At 53.6% G+C, this 18516-nt stretch overlaps 1 protein-coding gene across 5 annotated transcripts in view; it reads right to left on the reverse strand.

The window, feature by feature from the left end:
- Positions 1-18516, reverse strand: part of PLA2G6 (phospholipase A2 group VI) — a 58481-nt gene extending 39965 nt beyond the window's left edge. For 3 of the 5 annotated variants that reach the window (XM_036102222.2, XM_036102221.2, XM_078076616.1), the window contains exons 1-2: positions 18396-18516; positions 8145-8532 (exon numbers count right to left, since the gene is read on the reverse strand). In XM_036102222.2, coding sequence (XP_035958115.2) covers positions 8145-8443 — 299 coding nt within the window. In that variant the 5' untranslated portion in view covers positions 8444-8532; positions 18396-18516. The remainder of the gene's footprint in view (positions 1-8144; positions 8533-18395) is intronic. The other 2 variants (XM_078076617.1, XM_078076618.1) reach the window with 2 other exon arrangements.

Consider the following 18516-nt stretch of genomic DNA (forward strand, 5'->3'; position numbering starts at 1 on the left):
CTGCATGCGATCTTCTCTCATAAGCTAGGCAGAACAAGATGCCAAGAAACCAAACGGAAAACAGCAGCAGAGAGGACCCAGAGCTGAGTGGCAACTGTGCGGTTTTGCAGTCCTTGCAAAACAGAGATTCAAGTTCAAGGCCCGCCAGGTGGAAGGACACTGGTAAACCAAGGCCTTCTGCTGAGGTTTGAGAACTTCTACCCCAAGAGTAGACATGATGACCAAGGAGTCAATTCTAGGTAGATAATCAATCTAGTGACAAAAGGCAAAAATAATAAAACTTCTGGAAGATACTATAGAAAAATATTCTCAACCCCTCCGGAACTAGGTTTTTTAAGTGTTCAAGGGCAATGGAGCAGGGACTTCACTGAAGGGGATTGCCAAACGGTTCGTCAACTTATCCAAAGGTGCTCAAACTCGTATGTCATCAGACCAAAGCATATGAAAGCCACAATAAGACACCACTACATACCCAACAGAATGATAACTTTTTTTTTTTTAACTGGCAACACTTAGTAACGGGAATCTCCTTCACTGCCAGGAGGAAATGAGAAGGGCATTATCCGCTGAAGTTGACGATGTGTACGGTCTCAGCTCATCAATTCCACTCCCTGGTAGATGCTGGACAGAAAGGTGTGCATACACGCACCAAGAAAACCGGAAGCAGCCCCAAATCCCCATCGGTGGATGAGTAAATGAAGCTGTGGTGTAGTTAACACAGTGGAATTGTCCTGCACGGAAGAAGTCAGACCCAGTTCCATGCAAACACATATATAGAAATCTCACAGACAAAATGCTGAGCAAACAAGCCAGGCACAGAAGCAACTACCGTACAAACCCTGAACCCTTTCGGGTTACCTTTTCGGGGCAAGGGAGCAAAAGGGCGGCTTCCGGGGTGCGGCAACGTTCTACCTTTTGACGTGGGTGCTGGTTAGAGGTATTTGTGATACGTCATTGAGCTGTGGGTACTTTTCCCTGTGAGGCATATTTCCCTATTTTTAACTAGTTTAGAGAGAGAACAGGAGGAGGGAATTGGGGACAACTGAATAGAGACATGCCTGGGGAGGAAAGTGGAGTCAAGAATGCATTTTTTTTTTATTTTAAAGAGAGAAAACAGCACATTTGTATAGCAGTAGAAAATACCTAGTCAAGAGGGGGAAGTCGCAGAGGAGAGAGGAAGGAATTGCTGAACTGATGTCCTGCAGTAGATGAGGGGATGTTGACCTTGATGGGGACTGGCCTCTACAATGACAACAGGGAAGGCGCAGTATGTGGGTGCAGGTGTGGGCAGCCGGGGTGCGGGCACTCACCAGCTGCAGGTAAGCACGGAGGGGAGGGCAGGAGGGGAGGGACAGGGTGGGGCCAGCGCTGCCAAAGGGCAGGGCTCACTTGAAGTGGGAGCAAGCAGCATGGAGGGGAGCCCCGCCAGGCATGGTGGAGACCTGGAAGTAACTAGTGTTGGGGTTTTGACAAGCAAAGATGACAAAGAGAGAAGTAAGAAAGCAGAGAGGGTCTGCAAGAGTGTAATCATCAGGACAGGCCATGAGTTTCTGCAGGGCAAGAACTGAAGTCCATGAAAGGGACGGGGACTATGGCAGGGGGATGGCTGGGTCCATGTCTGCAGGGGGCGGGGAACTTGGCATTCAGAGGACGAAGGAGAAGGAGCTGGAAAGACAGGAGGCAGAGGGTGGAAAGTGGGGCACTCGACACTTGCATTTGTGGAACAGCCCTTGTTACTGGTGATGACAAGGTCCAGGGAATAGCCGTGTGGGCTGGGAGAGGTCTGGCCCCAAGAGCCGTGGGTGTGAGAAGGGGCACCCTGTGAATTTCAGTCACCGAGTCAAGACAGGTAGTGATGCAGAGAGGAAGCTCCAGGCCAGGGGCACACCGCCCCGAGGGTGTGGGGGAAACCCCAGGACAGGCTGACATGAATTTCAAGGCTAGGGAGCAAGAGGCTGTCCCACCTCCAGGCCCAGTGGGGGAAAGACCAGGAGAGAAATCTCTTGAGGTCCTCAGCGGAGAGCCAGGTTTCGGTTAGAGCCATGGGTGAAAGAAATATTCACAGAAAATGTTGAGGACCTGGAGGACTCATAAGACTGTCTTTTCCCTCTCTTCTAGAACCCAAGACCCCAGACAAAATCCACCTGGCATTAGCACTGGGGAGCCTTTGCCTTGGCTGGGAATGGCCTGTGAATGAGCCTTAGGGGGTCTGTGAACTTCAGGAAATTGCATGCAAATGTGTGTCTGTGTATTTGGGGGTGTAGAGGTCCCTTGGGACTTTCAACGAGGTCTTGGACCAAAAAAATGGCCAAGAACCATTAGGCTAGAGTGGTATCTAACTCTCCAGTTTCAGAGCTAAGCACCAGCCCTCCCGCACAGGTCCTCTGAAGGGCTCCTCCTCCATCCCTGTCCCTCTGTGCCTTTGCCAGAGCCATGCGCCTCTCCCTGCCCAGCCCTCTCTCCGGGTGAAATCTTCCTCTCCCTTATAGGTCCATCTCTCACCCAACTCCCCCCAGAGGCCTTTTCCAACCCCTCCTATCAAACACACATCTACCCCCAGTGGACATGGGGTCTCTTACCCACTCAACAAATACTCAGCATGCACCTGCTGAGTGCCTAGCACTACGATGGGCATTAGGAGAAATGACTCAGACCCAGATGCTGTCCCTCAGGAGTTCTGCGGTCTAGTGGGGAGACAGAAGTGCAGACACAGGCTGATCTAAGGCAAGAGGGGCTGACAGAAGTAAGGACCGTGCTGAGGGAGAAGAGAAGGGGCAAGGACCGGCTCCCAGAGCAGGCAGCAGGAAACGGTGAGGACAAAGAACGAAGTCTAAAAAGGTGAGGTCTGTTTAGGGAACCCCAGAGCTTTATTTGGTTTGCATTCTAACATTTATCCCCCTGCACGCTGCATACGGACCTATGTTTTCCAGCTACTGCCTGAGCTCCTGGAGGACGGAGCTGCGGTATTCACCTCTGCTGGGAGGGGACGGGCTGCGGGCTGGATAAATCAGGAAGGAGCAAGCACGGAGTATGTGGCCGGGTCACAGGCCCCTCAGCTTCCATTTCTGAGGGCCTCAAATATCAGTCCCCTTTCAAGAAGCAAAGATCACATGTCGCACATGCTTTGATCATTCTTTTTTTTTTTTAAGATTTTATTTATTTATTTATTTGAGAGAGAGAGAGGAACACGAGCAGAGGGGAGGGGCAGAGGGAAAGGAAGAAGCAGGCTCCTCGCTGAGCTGGGACTTGATCCCAGGACCCTGGGATCATGACCTGAGCTGAACCAGCCGCCCAACAGACTGAGCCACCCAGGCGTCCCTGCTCTGATCGTTCTTTCTAGGATTCCTGGAAAGTGCAGCCCTGTTTCTGCTGAGATACCAGTGAAGAGCTGGCAGGTTTCATCAAATATCACATGTCACCAGCAAATGTCAGCAGTAAATGATTAATTCGTAGCAGGAACATAAGTACAGGTGTTATCGTAATGTCCACACAACGCCACCAGTGACCACCCCGGGGCTCACACAGAGGAGCCAGGGGCTCTGGGCCATATGTCAGGCCGGGGGGTGGGGGGGGCCTGGGGTGGGGCCCTGGGGTTGAGCCCGGGTGAGCTGAGTCCTGCCCAGCGCCACACTGCAAAGTGGCCCTAGTGGAAGAGAAGGAAGAGGTGGGTTCTGGAGCCAGAATGCTGGGCCTGAGCCCCAGCTCCATGGCTGACCAGCGAGGTGAGGTGGGCAAGTTACTGCAATTCTTTGAGGGTGTCTCCTCCTTTGTAGGATGGGGTCAGTAATACCCCCACTTCCGGGGGCTGTTTGTGAGCCTCACACGCAGTAGAATGCTATTATTGTTGATGTCGCCCTTGTTGGTACCGCCAGGGTCAGATCTCTCCACCCAGTACGGATACTGGAGGTAAGGGGTCACAGGCCCTTAGGTAATAAAAGCTGAGGATTCAGAAGATCCTGATGGCTTCCCCCATCCTGAAGCAACACAGCTGCATGCAGCCCAGGGACATGTCTACCTGGGGCCTGAGGCTGGAAGCAACACTGCAACATCTCCCTTGAACCGCAGTTCTGGACCCTGGGGCAGTTCAGAGCCCTCCAGGCAAGTAAAGCAGGAGGAGACCTTTAAAAGACAGAACCTCAGGGGCTCCTGGGTGGCTCAGTCGGTTGGGCGGCTGATTCAGTTCAGGTCATGATCTCAGGGTCCTGGGATCGAGCCCCGTGTGGCATAGGGCTCCCCGCTCAGCAGGGAGTCTGCTCAAGGATTCTCCCTCTCCCTCTGCCCCTCCCCCCCCACTATTTCTCTAATAAATAAATAAATCTTTTTAAAAAGGGGGGGGCGGCGCCTGGGTGGCTCAGTCAGTTAAGTGTCTGCCTTGGGCTCAGGTCATGATCCTGGGGTCCTGGGATCGAGTCCCACATCAGCTCTCTGCTCAGTGGGGCGTATGCTTCTCCTTCTCCCTCTCTCCCAGCTCATGCTCGCTCACTTGCTTGCTCACTCTCACTCTCTCTCTCAAATAAATAAAATCTTTAAGAAAAGGGTGGGGGGCACCTGGGTGGCTCAGTCAGTGAAGTGTCTGCCTTTGGCTTGGGTCATGATCCCAGGGTCCTGGAATTGAGCCCCACATCAGGCTCCCTGCTTAGCGGGGAGCCTGCTTCTCCCTCTCCCTCTGCCCGCCACTTCCCCTGCTTGTGCTTTCTCTATCAAATAAGTAAATAAAACCTTAAAAAAAAAAAAAAAAACACAGAACCACAGCGGCCTGAGGAAGAAGTCTAGTAAACCATACCTTCCTTCTAGAAACTGCAAAGGGCTGGGAGCAGTGGGGAGACCCCAGGATTGCTGCCCTTAGGAGAAGCCCAGGGCCCTGGCCCTTACTCCGAGGTCACACCCCAGGCCTTGGCATTGCCATTTCTGCAGCTCTTCATAACCTCCCCTCCTGCTTCCCAGCCCACCCCCTCGACTGCCCTGAATCCAATAGTCCCCAGTCCCAACAGAGGACACGGCGCACAGTGGCCCTCCACAAAGACTGCTGAGGCTTCAAGAATATCACATGCATCACACAAACCTACGTGTGCCAGGCTCCTTGCTGGGTGCTGGGGGTTGTACTGGGGCGAACAAGACAGACACAGCCACTACCCTCATGGGGTTTGTGGTCTACCAGGAAGACGGTCTACCGAGCGCAGGGATGGAGTGCTACGGGACACGCAGCATGAGCATCTACTCTAGCCAGAAGGGCGAGCAGAAGTAAGGCAGGCAAAGAAGGGGGGAATGTTCTAGGCTGACGACATAAGAGTTTAGGCGAAGGCCAGGAGCACAGGGGGCAACAGCTGAGACCAGAGGGAGAAGCAAGGCCTGATCACACTGGCCCTTTCAAGCCAAGCTAAGCAGCTGATATGTTAAGGAAAAAGGGACTTCTTGAGAGTGAAGCAGGGGAGTGAGTGATCGGATTTGTCTTCTGGAAAGATCACTCTGACAGCAGCTTCGAAGAGGATGGGAGGAGAGCAACCAGACCACAGGCAGAGCACAGGCTGGGAGGCAGAGTGAAGCTGGAGTCTGTGTATACAACGACCACAGCCTGGAAAGAGAGCCAGCAGCAAAATGGAGAATAACAGAAGCCCGGATTCGGGACTGGCACGTGGCTGCAATGCAGGCTACACTTCCCAGTCTCCCTTGCAACTAGTTGTGGCCGTGTGACCAAGTCCCGGCCAATGGGATTCAGGTGGAAGGCATGTGTGCCACTTCTGAGAAGCCCCTGGAAAGGAGGAGAATGCCCTCGTTCACCCTGCCCTTTTACCTTTCTGCTGACTGGAAAGGTGGCTGTGATGGCTGGATCTGGCATGGCCATCTGGGACCATGTGGTAGCCTAGAGAATGAAGGCCACACTTGGTGGAGCAACAAGACAGCAAGAGCCTGGGCCCCTGGGGACTGGGGGCCCCTGGGGACCACTATCTGCTGTGGTTGTCATTCAAGCCAAAGTTAAACATAATTGATGGAGAAGCAGCAGCAGACTCAAGATATGCTTGGCAGGGGAGCGTGAAAGAACTCAGTAATGACCCGGATCTGGGGGGGCGGGGAGAGCCCAAGGGATCAAGGATCACTCCTGGGCTTCTGGGCTGCACAACCGCGTACAGGGATGGTGATGCCATCAACTGAAATGGAAATGCTTGGGCAGGAGCAGGTTAGAAGAGACAAGAGTCCAGAGCCAAGTGAGGGATGTCAGGAATTCCGAGAGGAGATATATGCTTGGCTTGAAACCCCACCCAATGCTCCCTATTCTGTCCAAACACATGGAAACATGCAGTGGCACAGAAAAGAGAAATGGCTTAGGAGCCAGAAGACACAGATTCTGTTTCTTCGCTGCTTCCTGTGCAACCTTGAATGACTCACTTATCTTCCTGAGCCTCAGTTTTCTTATCTGTAAAATGGGATACTGCCTTCCTTGTTTACCTCAACGGGTCATTGAGGATGTGCTAATATACCATATGTGAAAGTACTATAAAGTGCCCCCCATTAAGGGTAATAAATAAACATGTAGTTAATAAACTGCTGGCAAAGAGTTTAACCCCCTGGGATGGAAGTCTGCCCACAGTGGGGCTCAAGCTTTCTGGGACAGATCTGGAGTCCTGTGAAGGGACATTTACAGCTGACAGGACTTGGTGATGGCGGGGGTGGTAGAGCCCCCAGGGCAGCACCTGGAAAGTAAGGCTGAGTGGCCCTCCGAAGACTGGACCCACTGCCCTGCTCGGCTGTGCATTGCATCAGCGGCCCTCAGCTGCGGGCCTGTGGAGAGGTTCCGGAGCCGCAGGTGGAAGCCTGCCCTGTCCTGACCCAGGCCAGCGGGATGGCCATCAGTTCAGACATCTGCGCCCAGAGTGTGGACTAGCTCTGCCACATTAAAACTGGTGTCCAGACTGGCTGCTGAGCTGTGTTCTTTGCCCAACCGCCTGCTGTGGGGGCCTCTGCCTCAGTTTCCCTGTGGAACCAGACCTGAATTCTCCCGATTGGCCAGCCTCCTCTGCTCTCCTCCTGTTGGCTGGACCCTGACTCCCAGCTTGCCACTTTCTGAGACTCCTGTTGCCATGCCTCCTCAATCAGAATGAGTCCAGAGGTTCCCTCTGGCCTCAATGCTTGCCAAAGCTCTGCATACACCCGGGATCCGGCCCGGGGCCATCAGCCTATGGGCACCCCCTCACCTCCCACCCATGCCTCTGCATGTCTAGAACGACCTTATCCACTCTCCTCTGCCAGACACATTCCTACTCATTCTAGGCTCAGAGGAGCTCACCAGGAAGGGATCACCTCCTTGTGTCCCCACTGTCCACTTCTACCCACAGCTCTCCTCACACGGTTGGTACAATGCCTGCCTGGCATGTGGCCTCCACCCAAGACTGCACATATGGGCGCGGAGCATGTCTTGTCATTTCACAGTGCCAGCTAGGCCTGGCCCAGGGCCTGGGACTCCCGAGCCACTGCAGATGCCCAGTGTCCAGTGAAGGGAAGGATGGCGGGATGGCCAGATGGATGAACAAATGGAAAAAGGCCCATCAGCACTAGCCCAGCTCAGGGCCAGTCTGCCAAGCTCCTCTGGACCCTGCATTTTGGATGCCTGGCCACTCCTCTCCCCTTATGCCAACCAGCCCTGCAGCTGGCTCAGCTCCTTCAGCCCTGTCCTGGCTTCCTACCCTTTCCTTCTAGCTCCCATGGGAGACCCCGCATGCCCTGAAAAGTGACTGCTGTCCACCCCTTATACTCTCCTGAACAACCACCCCTTATACTCTCCTGAACAAACCTTGATCGGCCCCTACAAGACAGTCATGCCTTTAAAGACCCAGGGTTACAGGTGAACCCTGGACTTTACCTGATTTGACCCTTCTCAGCTTTCCTGTCCTTCCTCCTTCCCTCCAACTGCATGGGTGCCAGCCTGGAGGCAGGGAAAAGCCCCGCCTTCTAACCTCACACCCCTGCTGCGGGGACCCTGATGGGCCAGAAGGTGTAGGAGGGCCCTAGGAGATCCCTCTCCCCACCCTCTCCCACCCTTCTCCAGAGCCCTCAGATGTTAGGCCCAAAGAAGCTGCTTTTTGGCCAAGGGACCACCAGTCTGAGGAGTCAAAGGAGAGAAGTATGTGTGGCAGTTGACCATCACCCACCGGAATCCACTCTGTGAGTTCCTGGGGTTGACCAGGATGCAGTCCCAGGTGCGATTGGGAATGTTCTGGAACAGAATCAGCTGCCCTTCCTCCCGAACCCGGCCATTCGAGGTGTAGTCTGCCACAGCCACCTCCTTCACCCGGAACGGGTTTGAGAACAAGTTGCTGACGCTACTGAGGGTATTGACCAGGCGGCCGAAAAACTGCATCTTCTGCGGGGCAGGTGGGGAGGCCCCGCCGCCTGCCCCCTCAGTCTGGAAGAAAACGGGGTCTCTGGTCAGCTGGGCTCGGTCTCCCATGCCCACCTCACCAGTACAGCAGTTTCCTGCACGGGCTCCCAGATGGCGCCCCACCAGTGTTGGTCCTCTGATTCTGGGCCAGGAGGGACCTGGAAAGGGGGGGAGAGAAAGAGAGAGGCACTGAGTCGGGGGTAAGAAGGCCTGATGGGAAGTCACAGAGCGGCCACCATGCCCAGGGGACCAGAACCATCCCGCTTCCTGGCCAGTTTCCCCACCAGAGCCTCAGCTTCCTCATCTGCAGTGTGGACCCTATTGCTCAAGGAGACGGGAGACAGGAACGCGTGTCACAGATGATCCTGTCCTGTCCAAAGGGAGGGGTTCTCACTACGCGAAGTCCAGCGCTCAGAAAGCTTGGCGTGAGTCATTTCAATTCTACAACTAAAACCAGGGTCCTGTCTTGACCAGATACAGCCGGGGGACCGGGATCGGCCCACACTCCACCGGGTGCAGGGGGACCGTGGGCATTGGTCTCCCAATTGTCGGCGCCTGCTCTGAGGAAACACGAAACCAAGTGCCTCGGAAATGAACATGAACGTAAAGACTCAGCAACAGTGAGCATGTGTGTGGATGGAAACGTTATGTTGCAGACTCAAAGGGTCCCAGCTTCTGCTGTGGAAACTGTCCCTAGTTTGGATGACAGAATTAGATGTCGCATATTTTCCTAGGTTCTCAGAAAGCGTACTGCATTCCTAAGGCAGTGCCACCAAAGCCGGGTGACATTTAGCTAGAGGCCGCCCTCTGGCTCTGTGCCAGGAAGTCACCCACCAAAAGTGCAGCTCAGACACCGAGGACAGAGCACGGCAGTGTGGGTACCCCGGAGAATGGACATGTCCGTGAACACCGGTCACACTCTGGCCCAGCTGTTGAGGAGAGGATGGAGCTTAGGGATAAAAGAAAGAACAAGAAGCCTCAAAGAACCACCGATAGAGAGGAAGGGCCAGTAATGATAATTATACCGGGAGACTGAGCTCTTACTGAGCACTTACTAGGCAGCCGGCCCTGAGCTAAGCACTTTACGTGACTGTCCCCTTTCAGTCTCTGCAAAGGCAGAGGGCTGGAGCAAAACTGTGCTCCCATCCTCACCAGCTGTGTGTCCCTGGGCAAGTCACTTAACCCTTCTGTGTCTCAGTTTCCTTATTTGTAACACGAGAACCACAACAGTGCCCAATAACAGAACGTGGCAGATAGTAAATGCTCCATAGGCATGAGTCCTCTTCACTTCCATCGCCCTCCCTTTGATGCATAAGGAAACAAAGACCGTGACTGCAGAGCGTTGGAAGCACCCTGAAGCTTTGTAATGTCCTTCCTCTTATGATCAGTAGTAAGATGTGGCGTGAGCAGACTATGAGCCTGTGTCCCTTTAAAATGAGGACAATGCTTGGGGCACCTGAGTGGCTCAGTCAGTTGAGCATCTGACTCTTGATTTCAGCTCAGGTCGTGATCTCAGGGTCGTGAGATCGAGCCCTGCGTCAGGCTCCGCATTCAGTGCGGTGCCTGCTTGGGATTCTCTCTCTCCCTCTGCTCCTCTCCCCGTTCTCACTCTCATTCTCTTGCTCTAAAATAAATTTTTAAAAAATGAGGACAAGCTCCCCTCTTACGTGCTGTGAGGATTAAATGAGAATGTTCTTAAGAATGTTTAGACCAGGGGGCGCCTGGGTGGCTCAGCCGGTTAAGCGTCTGCCTTCGGCTCAGGTCATGAGCCCAGGGTCCTGGGATCGAGCCCCCCATTGGGCTCCCTGCTCCGCGGGAAGCCTGCTTCTCCCTCTCCCACTCCCCCTGCTTGTGTTCCCTCTCTCGCTGTGTCTCTGTCAAATAAATAAAATCTTTAAAAAAAAAAAAAAGCTGTGATTGAGGAACTCAGGAAGCACATGGTGGTATTACAGACTCTGGAGCATCGAGTCCACGGTGCTCCCTGTGCTGGTTGTGGGCTGCGAGCTCGGCCTGCAAGGCCCCTGCCTCCCCGTGCAGCTCCTCCCCCTTGGTCCCACCCTGTCATGCATGATTGCAGAAAGCAATGCTGTCTCGCACCTCCTTCCCTCTCCATGTTGACTTGTCTGATACGTCCTTCCTCTCCTTCATCCTCCTGCCAGATGTACACTTAATCACACTAATCACACCAAACACTCACGTGCCTCTCTGTGCTCTGGTCCTGGTCCAAGAACTTTACATATACTAATCTTTCATCTGGACCACCACCCTGGGGCACCTGGGTGGCTCAGTCGGTTAGGTGCCGGCCTCTTGATTTCGGCTCAGGTCATGATCTCAGCGTGGAGTCTGCTTGAGATTCTCTCTCCCTCTCTCTCTGCCCCTCCCCCTGCTTGCATGCTCTCTCTCTCAAATAAAATCTTTTAAAAAAATCTGCACCACCACCCTACGAAACTGTCACCATTATTATCCTGATTTTACATATGAGAAAATCAAGAAACAGAGAGGTAAAGTAATGGGCCCTACGTCACACAGCTAGTAGGTGAAGGAGCAAGAATTAGAGCCAGACAGCTGGCTCTAGATCGTCGGAGCTTTTTAAGGGCAGGTACTCAGTCTTTTCCCCTCTGTACACTCACCCCCCGCAAAGGCTTGGCCCCCAGAAAGTCTGTTAAAACATAATTTAGCTGAGGGCGCCTGGGTGGCTCAGTTGGTTAAGCGACTGCCTTCGGCTCAGGTCATGATCCTGGAGTCCCTGGATCGAGTCCCGCATCGGGCTCCCTGCTCAGCAGGGAGCCTGCTTCTCCCTCTGACCCTCCTCCCTCTCATGTGCTCTCTCTCATTCTCTCTCAAATAAATAAATAAAATCTTTAAAAAATAAAATAAATAAATAAATAAATAAATAAATAAAAAACATAATTTAGCTGAGTGAAAATTATGCCACAAAAAATAAGGGTGACAGAAAAATACCAAAATACTATGAGGCTATTGGGTTTATGGGCCATTTTGTTTTCTTTTTCCTGTTTATCAAATGGTATGGAAAATGCTTCTTCTTCTTCTTCTTTTTTTAAATGATTCTATTTGTTAAAGAAAGTAAGAGTGTAGGCTGAGCCCCTGGGGCCCACGGCTGGGGAGATGGGGGCCCGGGGGTCAGGCCCAGCTTAGAAAAGCAGCACAGAGGCTTCCCAGAGAGCAGGCGGGAGGCACCGGGAGAGGCGAGGTGCTCCCAGGCACCTCCTGGGGGGCGTCAGGAGCACTAGCACCCATGAACCCACTTGGGGTTTAGGGGAGAATCACGGCGGGGATCCAGCTGGACGGAAGGAAGTCATCCCGCCCCAGGGGAGAGGCACCTTCCTCAGGGTCCCTGGGGCTGGCGGTTTAGGGCTGCCTCCCACACCTGGACGGCAGCCTGGCCACTGAAAGGACGGGCCTGGCTCCCTCCCAGCCTTCCAGGGTGGGCGTGAGGATGAAATGACACAACGGAGGGAAAGTGTCCAGGACGCTGGCCGACTGTGGGCACACAAACAGTGGCCATTGTTATCACAAGGTGGAAGAAAGGAAATGAACCCCCCTGGGCCACATCCTGGAACAATCATAACAGACCAGCCCGGAAAGCGGCAAGTGAGAAGTAGACAGAGCGCATGCTTCTGCTTGCTTCTCGCCACTGTGCTCTTCCTCCCATCCCAGCCCTGACCTCAGAGCCCAGGTTCTTTCCAGCACAGCTGTGGGGGGGGGGGGGGGGTAGTGCGCAGCTGGGGAGCGGCCCCCTCCCTCCCGGCTTCCTCCCCCTCTCATTTCTCACAGCCCCTTGCCCTTGACCTCCCCACAGGGTCAACATTTGCTTTTACCTGCTGACAACTGTTCTCTAGGGCTCCTCACCTGGGCTTGCTCCCTGCTCATAGGTGACGCAGGGGACACCAAGGTCACATGACAGGGGCTGTCCACTCCTGGGCACCGGAGGCTTGGAGCAGCTCTCAGACGCCACAAGCAGGAAAGCCATGAACCCAAGAGCTTTTGCGGTGAGGGGGACGCCGACAATTCTGCCTCTCCTGCAGCTTCCAGGTGTCGATTTTGTCTGCCCTACGGGGAGGCCAGACATTTCTGGCCTGTTTTCCTTACTTTTCCTCACCTGTCCCCTGTCAAAGGCCCCCGCCTGCCTGCTTGATTCCTTCAGGGAAGGCTTAGGAAGCTGCTGCTGGAGAAGGCAACCCTAGAGGAGAGGAGCTGTAAGGCAGGAAGGACAAGCATTAATGTCCCCATTTTAGAGATGAAGTAATGGAGGTCCAGAGAGGCCTCAGACTGTGGGTGTTGGAAGGGCAAGTTAAAGTGAGATGTGTTGATGGCCACCAAAAAAATAAACAAAAAAAGCAGCAATACTGGGGTCAGAGGGAGATGGGAACTGACAGGTGGCATCTTTGGTGAGCTCCCCAGAAGTGGCCGGTTAGGTTCATAAAACGAGTAGTCACAGGGGGACCCAAACCCAGTCCCTGTCCCCTTGCGGGGAAGAGTCGGGAAAGGATGGGTGCACAAGGTGACTCTTGAGCTGAACTTTGCAGTGGGGACCCGGGCAAGAGGCCTCCCCACAGATGGAGCGAAAGAGACCATAAGGGAGGGCACGGGGACAGGAGCCTGCGTGACCTGGCCGGGAATGAGCATTTTCCTCAGGCTTGGGCGGCACACAGGGAGTTATGGGCACTGCCGTGGTCTACACGAATACTGGTCACCACGGACCCATCCTGCCGGCATCCGCTTTAGAGTCGTGCTCAGAGCCAGCCTGCGACCTGGGCGCTTTATGACAAGTTTGTGGATGAGGCTACAAGCTCAAGAAGCACAACGGGGCGGGGGGGGGGGGGGGGGGGCGGGTAGCGTGTGGCTGGTTACAGGGGTGGTAAGGGAGAACCCCGTCCTCAGATGTCTGCTTCCACCTCGGCCACGAATTCCCTGAAGGACCCCAGGTAGGTCTCAAGCAAGAGAGGAAGCGCAAAGCCGCCAGGCCCTGGGCCCCGTCCACCCACCTCCTAGTCTGGACTGTTATCTCTTTCAGAGAAAGAGAGAGAGGCCCTGAACTGTCAAACTTTCTGGCCTGTCCTCCCTGGAATGTCCTCCCCTGACCCCCTTCGCTCCCATCTCTGCCAGAGCCTCTGCTTGTCCTTCAAGGCCCAGCGGCTCCCTATGGAGGCTCAGAGCCCCAGCTGGTCCCTCCCGCAATGCTCCCAGCTTGTGTTATACCCTTCGGGTCCACAAGCACCTTGAGGGCCAGGCCCACCATCCATCCCTACAAGCCCTCTGTGCCTACCACAGGATGCACATCGGATGCTTACACCTGCCCAGAGGCTCCCCATCACCTTCCAGGGTGAGCCCAAGCTCCGGGGCGGGGGCGGAGGGGGGGGGGAGAGGAAGGCAAGCATCCACATGACCTGGCCAGCCCACCTCCTGCACCCCTACTCCAGCCACGCTGCACCAGAGACCTCCCAAAACATACCACTCTCACGCCTCCATGTACCTGCTCGCACTCCTGCCTAGATTGTGCTCCTCACTTTGCTGTTAGATAAACGAATAAACCCTTCCTGTCCTTCAAGAATTGGCTCACATGCTACCTCGTCTAAGAATCCTACCCTGTGCCTCCCCTCCCCTCAGCCCTGGGGGTGCCCTCACCCTGCCCAGGGGCTCCCCCAAAGGAGCATTTATCCTGTGATAATGATGGTGCATCTGTTGGTTTGGGTTGCCCCCCTCTTTATTTTTTTATCCGAGCACATAGCATGCTGTTCCTGATTATAGTGGATATTTAATAAATGCTTGGTGAATGAGTGAGGACAAAGGAATAAGCCACCCTAAACCCCCAGGGCCGGCACCTCCAAGGCACCCTCCACTCCTCTCTTACTCCCTTGCGGGTGGTAACAGGCCACACACCCTATTCCCCACCCACTCCGGGCTGCCCAGCACACCACCACCTTGAAACGCTCAGAACATTTATGGGGCACTGAGCTCTGGGTCTGGAAAGTCTGGCTTTATATACCTGAAGCTCATTCAGACTCTAAGCAGGGACACTCTACGAGCCCTCTGCTTCTCTCTTGATGAAGCCCAGCCAGAGGGGCAGGACAGCTGCCCTGGAGGTGCGTGACAGGATCACATTGGCAGCCGGGCCAGGAAGCTGACCTCACATGACTGGCCTCGTGGGGGATCCTGGGAGCACACGCAGAACCGCTCGAGTTGGAAATCAGGCTTCCCGAGCCCCGGCTGCTTATGACAGGATGTCCTATGATTGGAACAATTGGCACAGGCCAGCGACCCCCTCCTGTGCAGCTGAGGTCTCCCCCATCCACTGCCCCGGCAGGATCACCCAGGGCACCCAGCCCGGCCCGAGCACCGCCGCCTTCCTTCCTTCAGGCCCCACCAGCCGCGCCTCTTGGTACATGACCGCATCACCTCCGCCCTCTTGCAAGACCACCGCGCATAAAGCACAGGGTTCCCACATCTGTTAGCTCTCCTGAAGCTCACAAATGCCCATGAAGGAAGGAAGGCGTTGGTGTTATCCCTGTCTGGCACATAGGGAAACTGAGGCCCAAAGAAAGGAAGTGGGAGGTGTTGCCTGGCGGCTGGACTCATGGCTTCTTCCGACTCCTGAACTGCACTAGGCAGAGGGCCTGCAAACAGTAGGTGCTCAATTAGTGCATAAGACCTGACGGAAGTAGGGGTTAGGTCAAATGTCCTTTCCATCCCCCACCCAAGCCTCTGGGCTTCCAAAGCTGCCTCTAAAACAAAATGTTCCTTCAAATGTTCTCTCCCACCCCAGCTCATCCCAAATTCATTCCTAATGTGAGTGAGGAAGGGGAAAGGGCTTGCCCCCATCACTTTACACACGAAGCAACACTGCTACAATCATCCAGCACCCAGTGAGCACCCGGTGCCTCTCCAGGTGTCAGAGGTAATTACCGCATTTAATCCTCAAAACACTCCTACGAGAAGGTGTACTTCTACTCATATTACACGCAGGAAACTGAGGCACAGGAGCTTATGTGACTTGCCAGGGTCTGAACCCAGTTAGTTAGCATCCGGAGCAGCATCTCGTCATCCTCAAACTTGCCTTCAGGAGAAAGCCTGAATGGAAAAGTGGCTGAGTGGCTTGATTTTCAGCCTCTTGTCCTCCAAAAGCTAAGGCTCGCATCTAAAAATGCACCGCCGTTCATATGAGCCAGAGTAAAACGCCCTTCAAGAAAGGAAAAGGTGTCTTTTTCATTTGCCTCGCTTAGCACGACCACAGCCAGCAGCAGACTGCCCCCCAACGTGCTGCTGAAGCTCCCAAGGACAGGAGACACCGATAACTTGAAGAGATTGTTGGGCTCGTGCCTAGGTACAGGGTGGCCCATTTTATGAATCATTTTATGATTCACTCTATAAATATTTATCGAAGACCTACTCTGGGGCAGGCATTGTTCTAACTTCTGAGACTTCGCTAGTGAACTAAACAGACAAAAATCCCTGCCCTCCCAGATCTTCTACTTTAGCGAGAGCTAAATAATAAAGAAGATAAATAGGCAAAGCATATACATAGGTTTTAGATACTGGGTAGATGCTGAGAAGAAAAGGGAACCAAATAAGGGGGATAAGAAATGCCAAAGTAGAGACTGAAATTTTAGACAGGGTGACCAGGGAAGTCCTGACCAAGAACTTAACCTTGAATAAAGACTAAAAGGAAATGAGGCCAAAATCTGTGTGGATATCTAGGTAAAGAAATGTCCAGGCAGAGGGAAGAGCAAGTGCAAAGGTCCTGGGGCTGCAGCATGCCTGATGAGTTCCAAGTACAGCAAGGACGCCAGAGAAGTCAGAGAAGTAACAGAGTGCCAGGCACACATAAGCGAGAGAAGCCATCGCAGGGCTTGGAGCAAAGCAGTGACATTAGCACATCACTGGCTGGATGAGGGGTGGAGAGAGGCTGCAAGGATAATCCCACAGCTTCAGCCAGAGCAACTGAAAGAAGAATACTGCCATTTCCTAAAGACGGGAAAGTAAGTGGGAGGGACAGACATCGGTGGAAGGTGGGGTAGGGATGAAGGGGATATATATCAGCTTAATTCTAAATACCTTTAACTTTGAAAGGCCCACATTTGAGATGTTGAGCAAGCAATTATATAAGTGAGTCAATCATTCAAGGGAAAGATCTAGACTGGATTGGAGATATAAATTTGGGAGTTGTCAGAGTAGAGATGGTACTTAAAGCTATGACACTGGATGAGATCACCCAAAAAAGAAAAATGAGGATGGACTAAAAAAAAAAAGAGAGAGAGAGAGAAGAGGCATGTCAGGCATGGACCTATGAAAATGTTCTCCGAGGAGCCACCCTCTTACAAAGTGAAGCTCTTGTAACAAGGTCTCCTCTTCACTACGGCCCCCCTCACCCCCTCCACACACACCCAGCACACGTGTGCAGACACGCACACACAGCATTTCCTCTATCTCTTGGTGATGTCATTCTGCTGAGTGAGAAGGAAATTCTCATTGAGGATACTATCACCTACTGAGAAAGTAATCCGTGGAAGGGAGAAAAAGTGACCCGGGCACCGAGACGACAGCAGTGAGCCTCCCACAGCGGGCCAATCACACAGGCTGCAGGGTTTGCAGGTTGCGACTCCAGTCTCATCAACTGGTGTGACCTCAGGCAACGCATTCGCCCTCTTTCTTATGTTAAATAGGAATAACATTGCTAGGTCAAGGGCAATAAACAGTCCAGTGATATTTGTTAAAGAAATGAGGAATTAATGAATGGTAAAAGCAACAACATACAAAAGAGCCTGACTCCCCGCAGCTGATCAATAAATACTGTCAAATGCTAAATGCAGACAGTGGGCCTTCTACTTGTCTTTCCCTCCTTCTTTTGTCATTTTATCCCTTTCCCTTTCCTGGCTGTGACGCAATAGCAAAACCATTGCTTTGTCTTCTACATTTTCTCAAATTTTCAACCTCACAGCAGCCTTACAAGGGCAGGAAATATAATCCCTGTGTCACAAGGAAACTGCAACTTGGGACAGAAAACAGCCTCCAAACTCCAGGTACATTTTAAGGCAGGGACAATAACAAAAACACTGCATTCAGCCCACGGGTGGGGCTCCTGTGTTGCCAAACCAAACCTGCCTAACATCCTGTTGGGTGCGTAAAAGGGCAGGTGAAGCAAAGACCCAGAAGCTCAGGGGAAGGGAAGGTATTTGTTTGGGGTCACATGAATAGTCCATTAAAAAAAAATGGGCACAGATCCCTGAGCCTTCCTTGTCCCACACCCACGGACCTGCCCATCCCAGTGGCAAGGTCAAATAGGTCACACCTTCCAGATCACCAGCTTGCAGGCCATCTCTGGAAGCAGGAGGTGGACACAGAGTTGGGTTGGGAGACGCGGGGGTGAGGAGGCTATGCGGAAGGAGGGAGCATGGTGGGGCACAAGCAGAGATGAAATCTGGAGGCAAATGAGAGACAATAAGCAGAGAGAAGCAGGTAGATGGGAGTCAGAAAGGGGGGGGAGAGTAAAATGGACAAGAGGGGAGACACAAACGGAGAACTGCAGAAAACGGGATGTGGGGGATCAGGTGGGAATACAGAGGCAGAAAAGTCGGGAGCGCTTAGAAGGGCACAGGAAGGCAATGGGACAATCAATGCGTCCCAGAGTGAAAACTGGGGGCCCTGAGAGTTGGAGGGAGACGGGGATGGGATGACCAAGGAAGTCAGTGATAGAGGGGAGACACACAAGGGAGACGGGTACTAAGGAGGGACCCAGGGCCGAAGGTGGCGTCCCTGGGGAGGTCACAAGTTCGAAATGAGACAAGAGCTGTCACAGGTGGAAGTTGGGGGCGCTGAGGGATCAGAGGGCGGAAGCTGCGGGGACTCAGAAGGTCACACAAGGGTCAATGGAGGACACGACTAACAATCGGGGAACACAACGGAGGTCTGAAGGAGGGTGGGGGTGGCGACCACCGAATCTGGGCCGCCGAGGAGGTTTGGAGAAGGGCCCCCCAGGCCCCGCCTCCCCTGCGCCGTCACTCACCTCGGCTTACTCAGCACTTCTACTTCCTTCTACTTCCTTCTACTTCCGCAAACAAAGGATCCCGGCCCCACGTGACGGCCCGGCCACCGCCCTCCGCCAATCACTGAAGCCCGTCCTCCGG

This window comes from Halichoerus grypus, chromosome 6 (genome assembly GCF_964656455.1).
Source record: "Halichoerus grypus chromosome 6, mHalGry1.hap1.1, whole genome shotgun sequence".
Classification (NCBI taxonomy): domain Eukaryota; kingdom Metazoa; phylum Chordata; class Mammalia; order Carnivora; family Phocidae; genus Halichoerus; species Halichoerus grypus.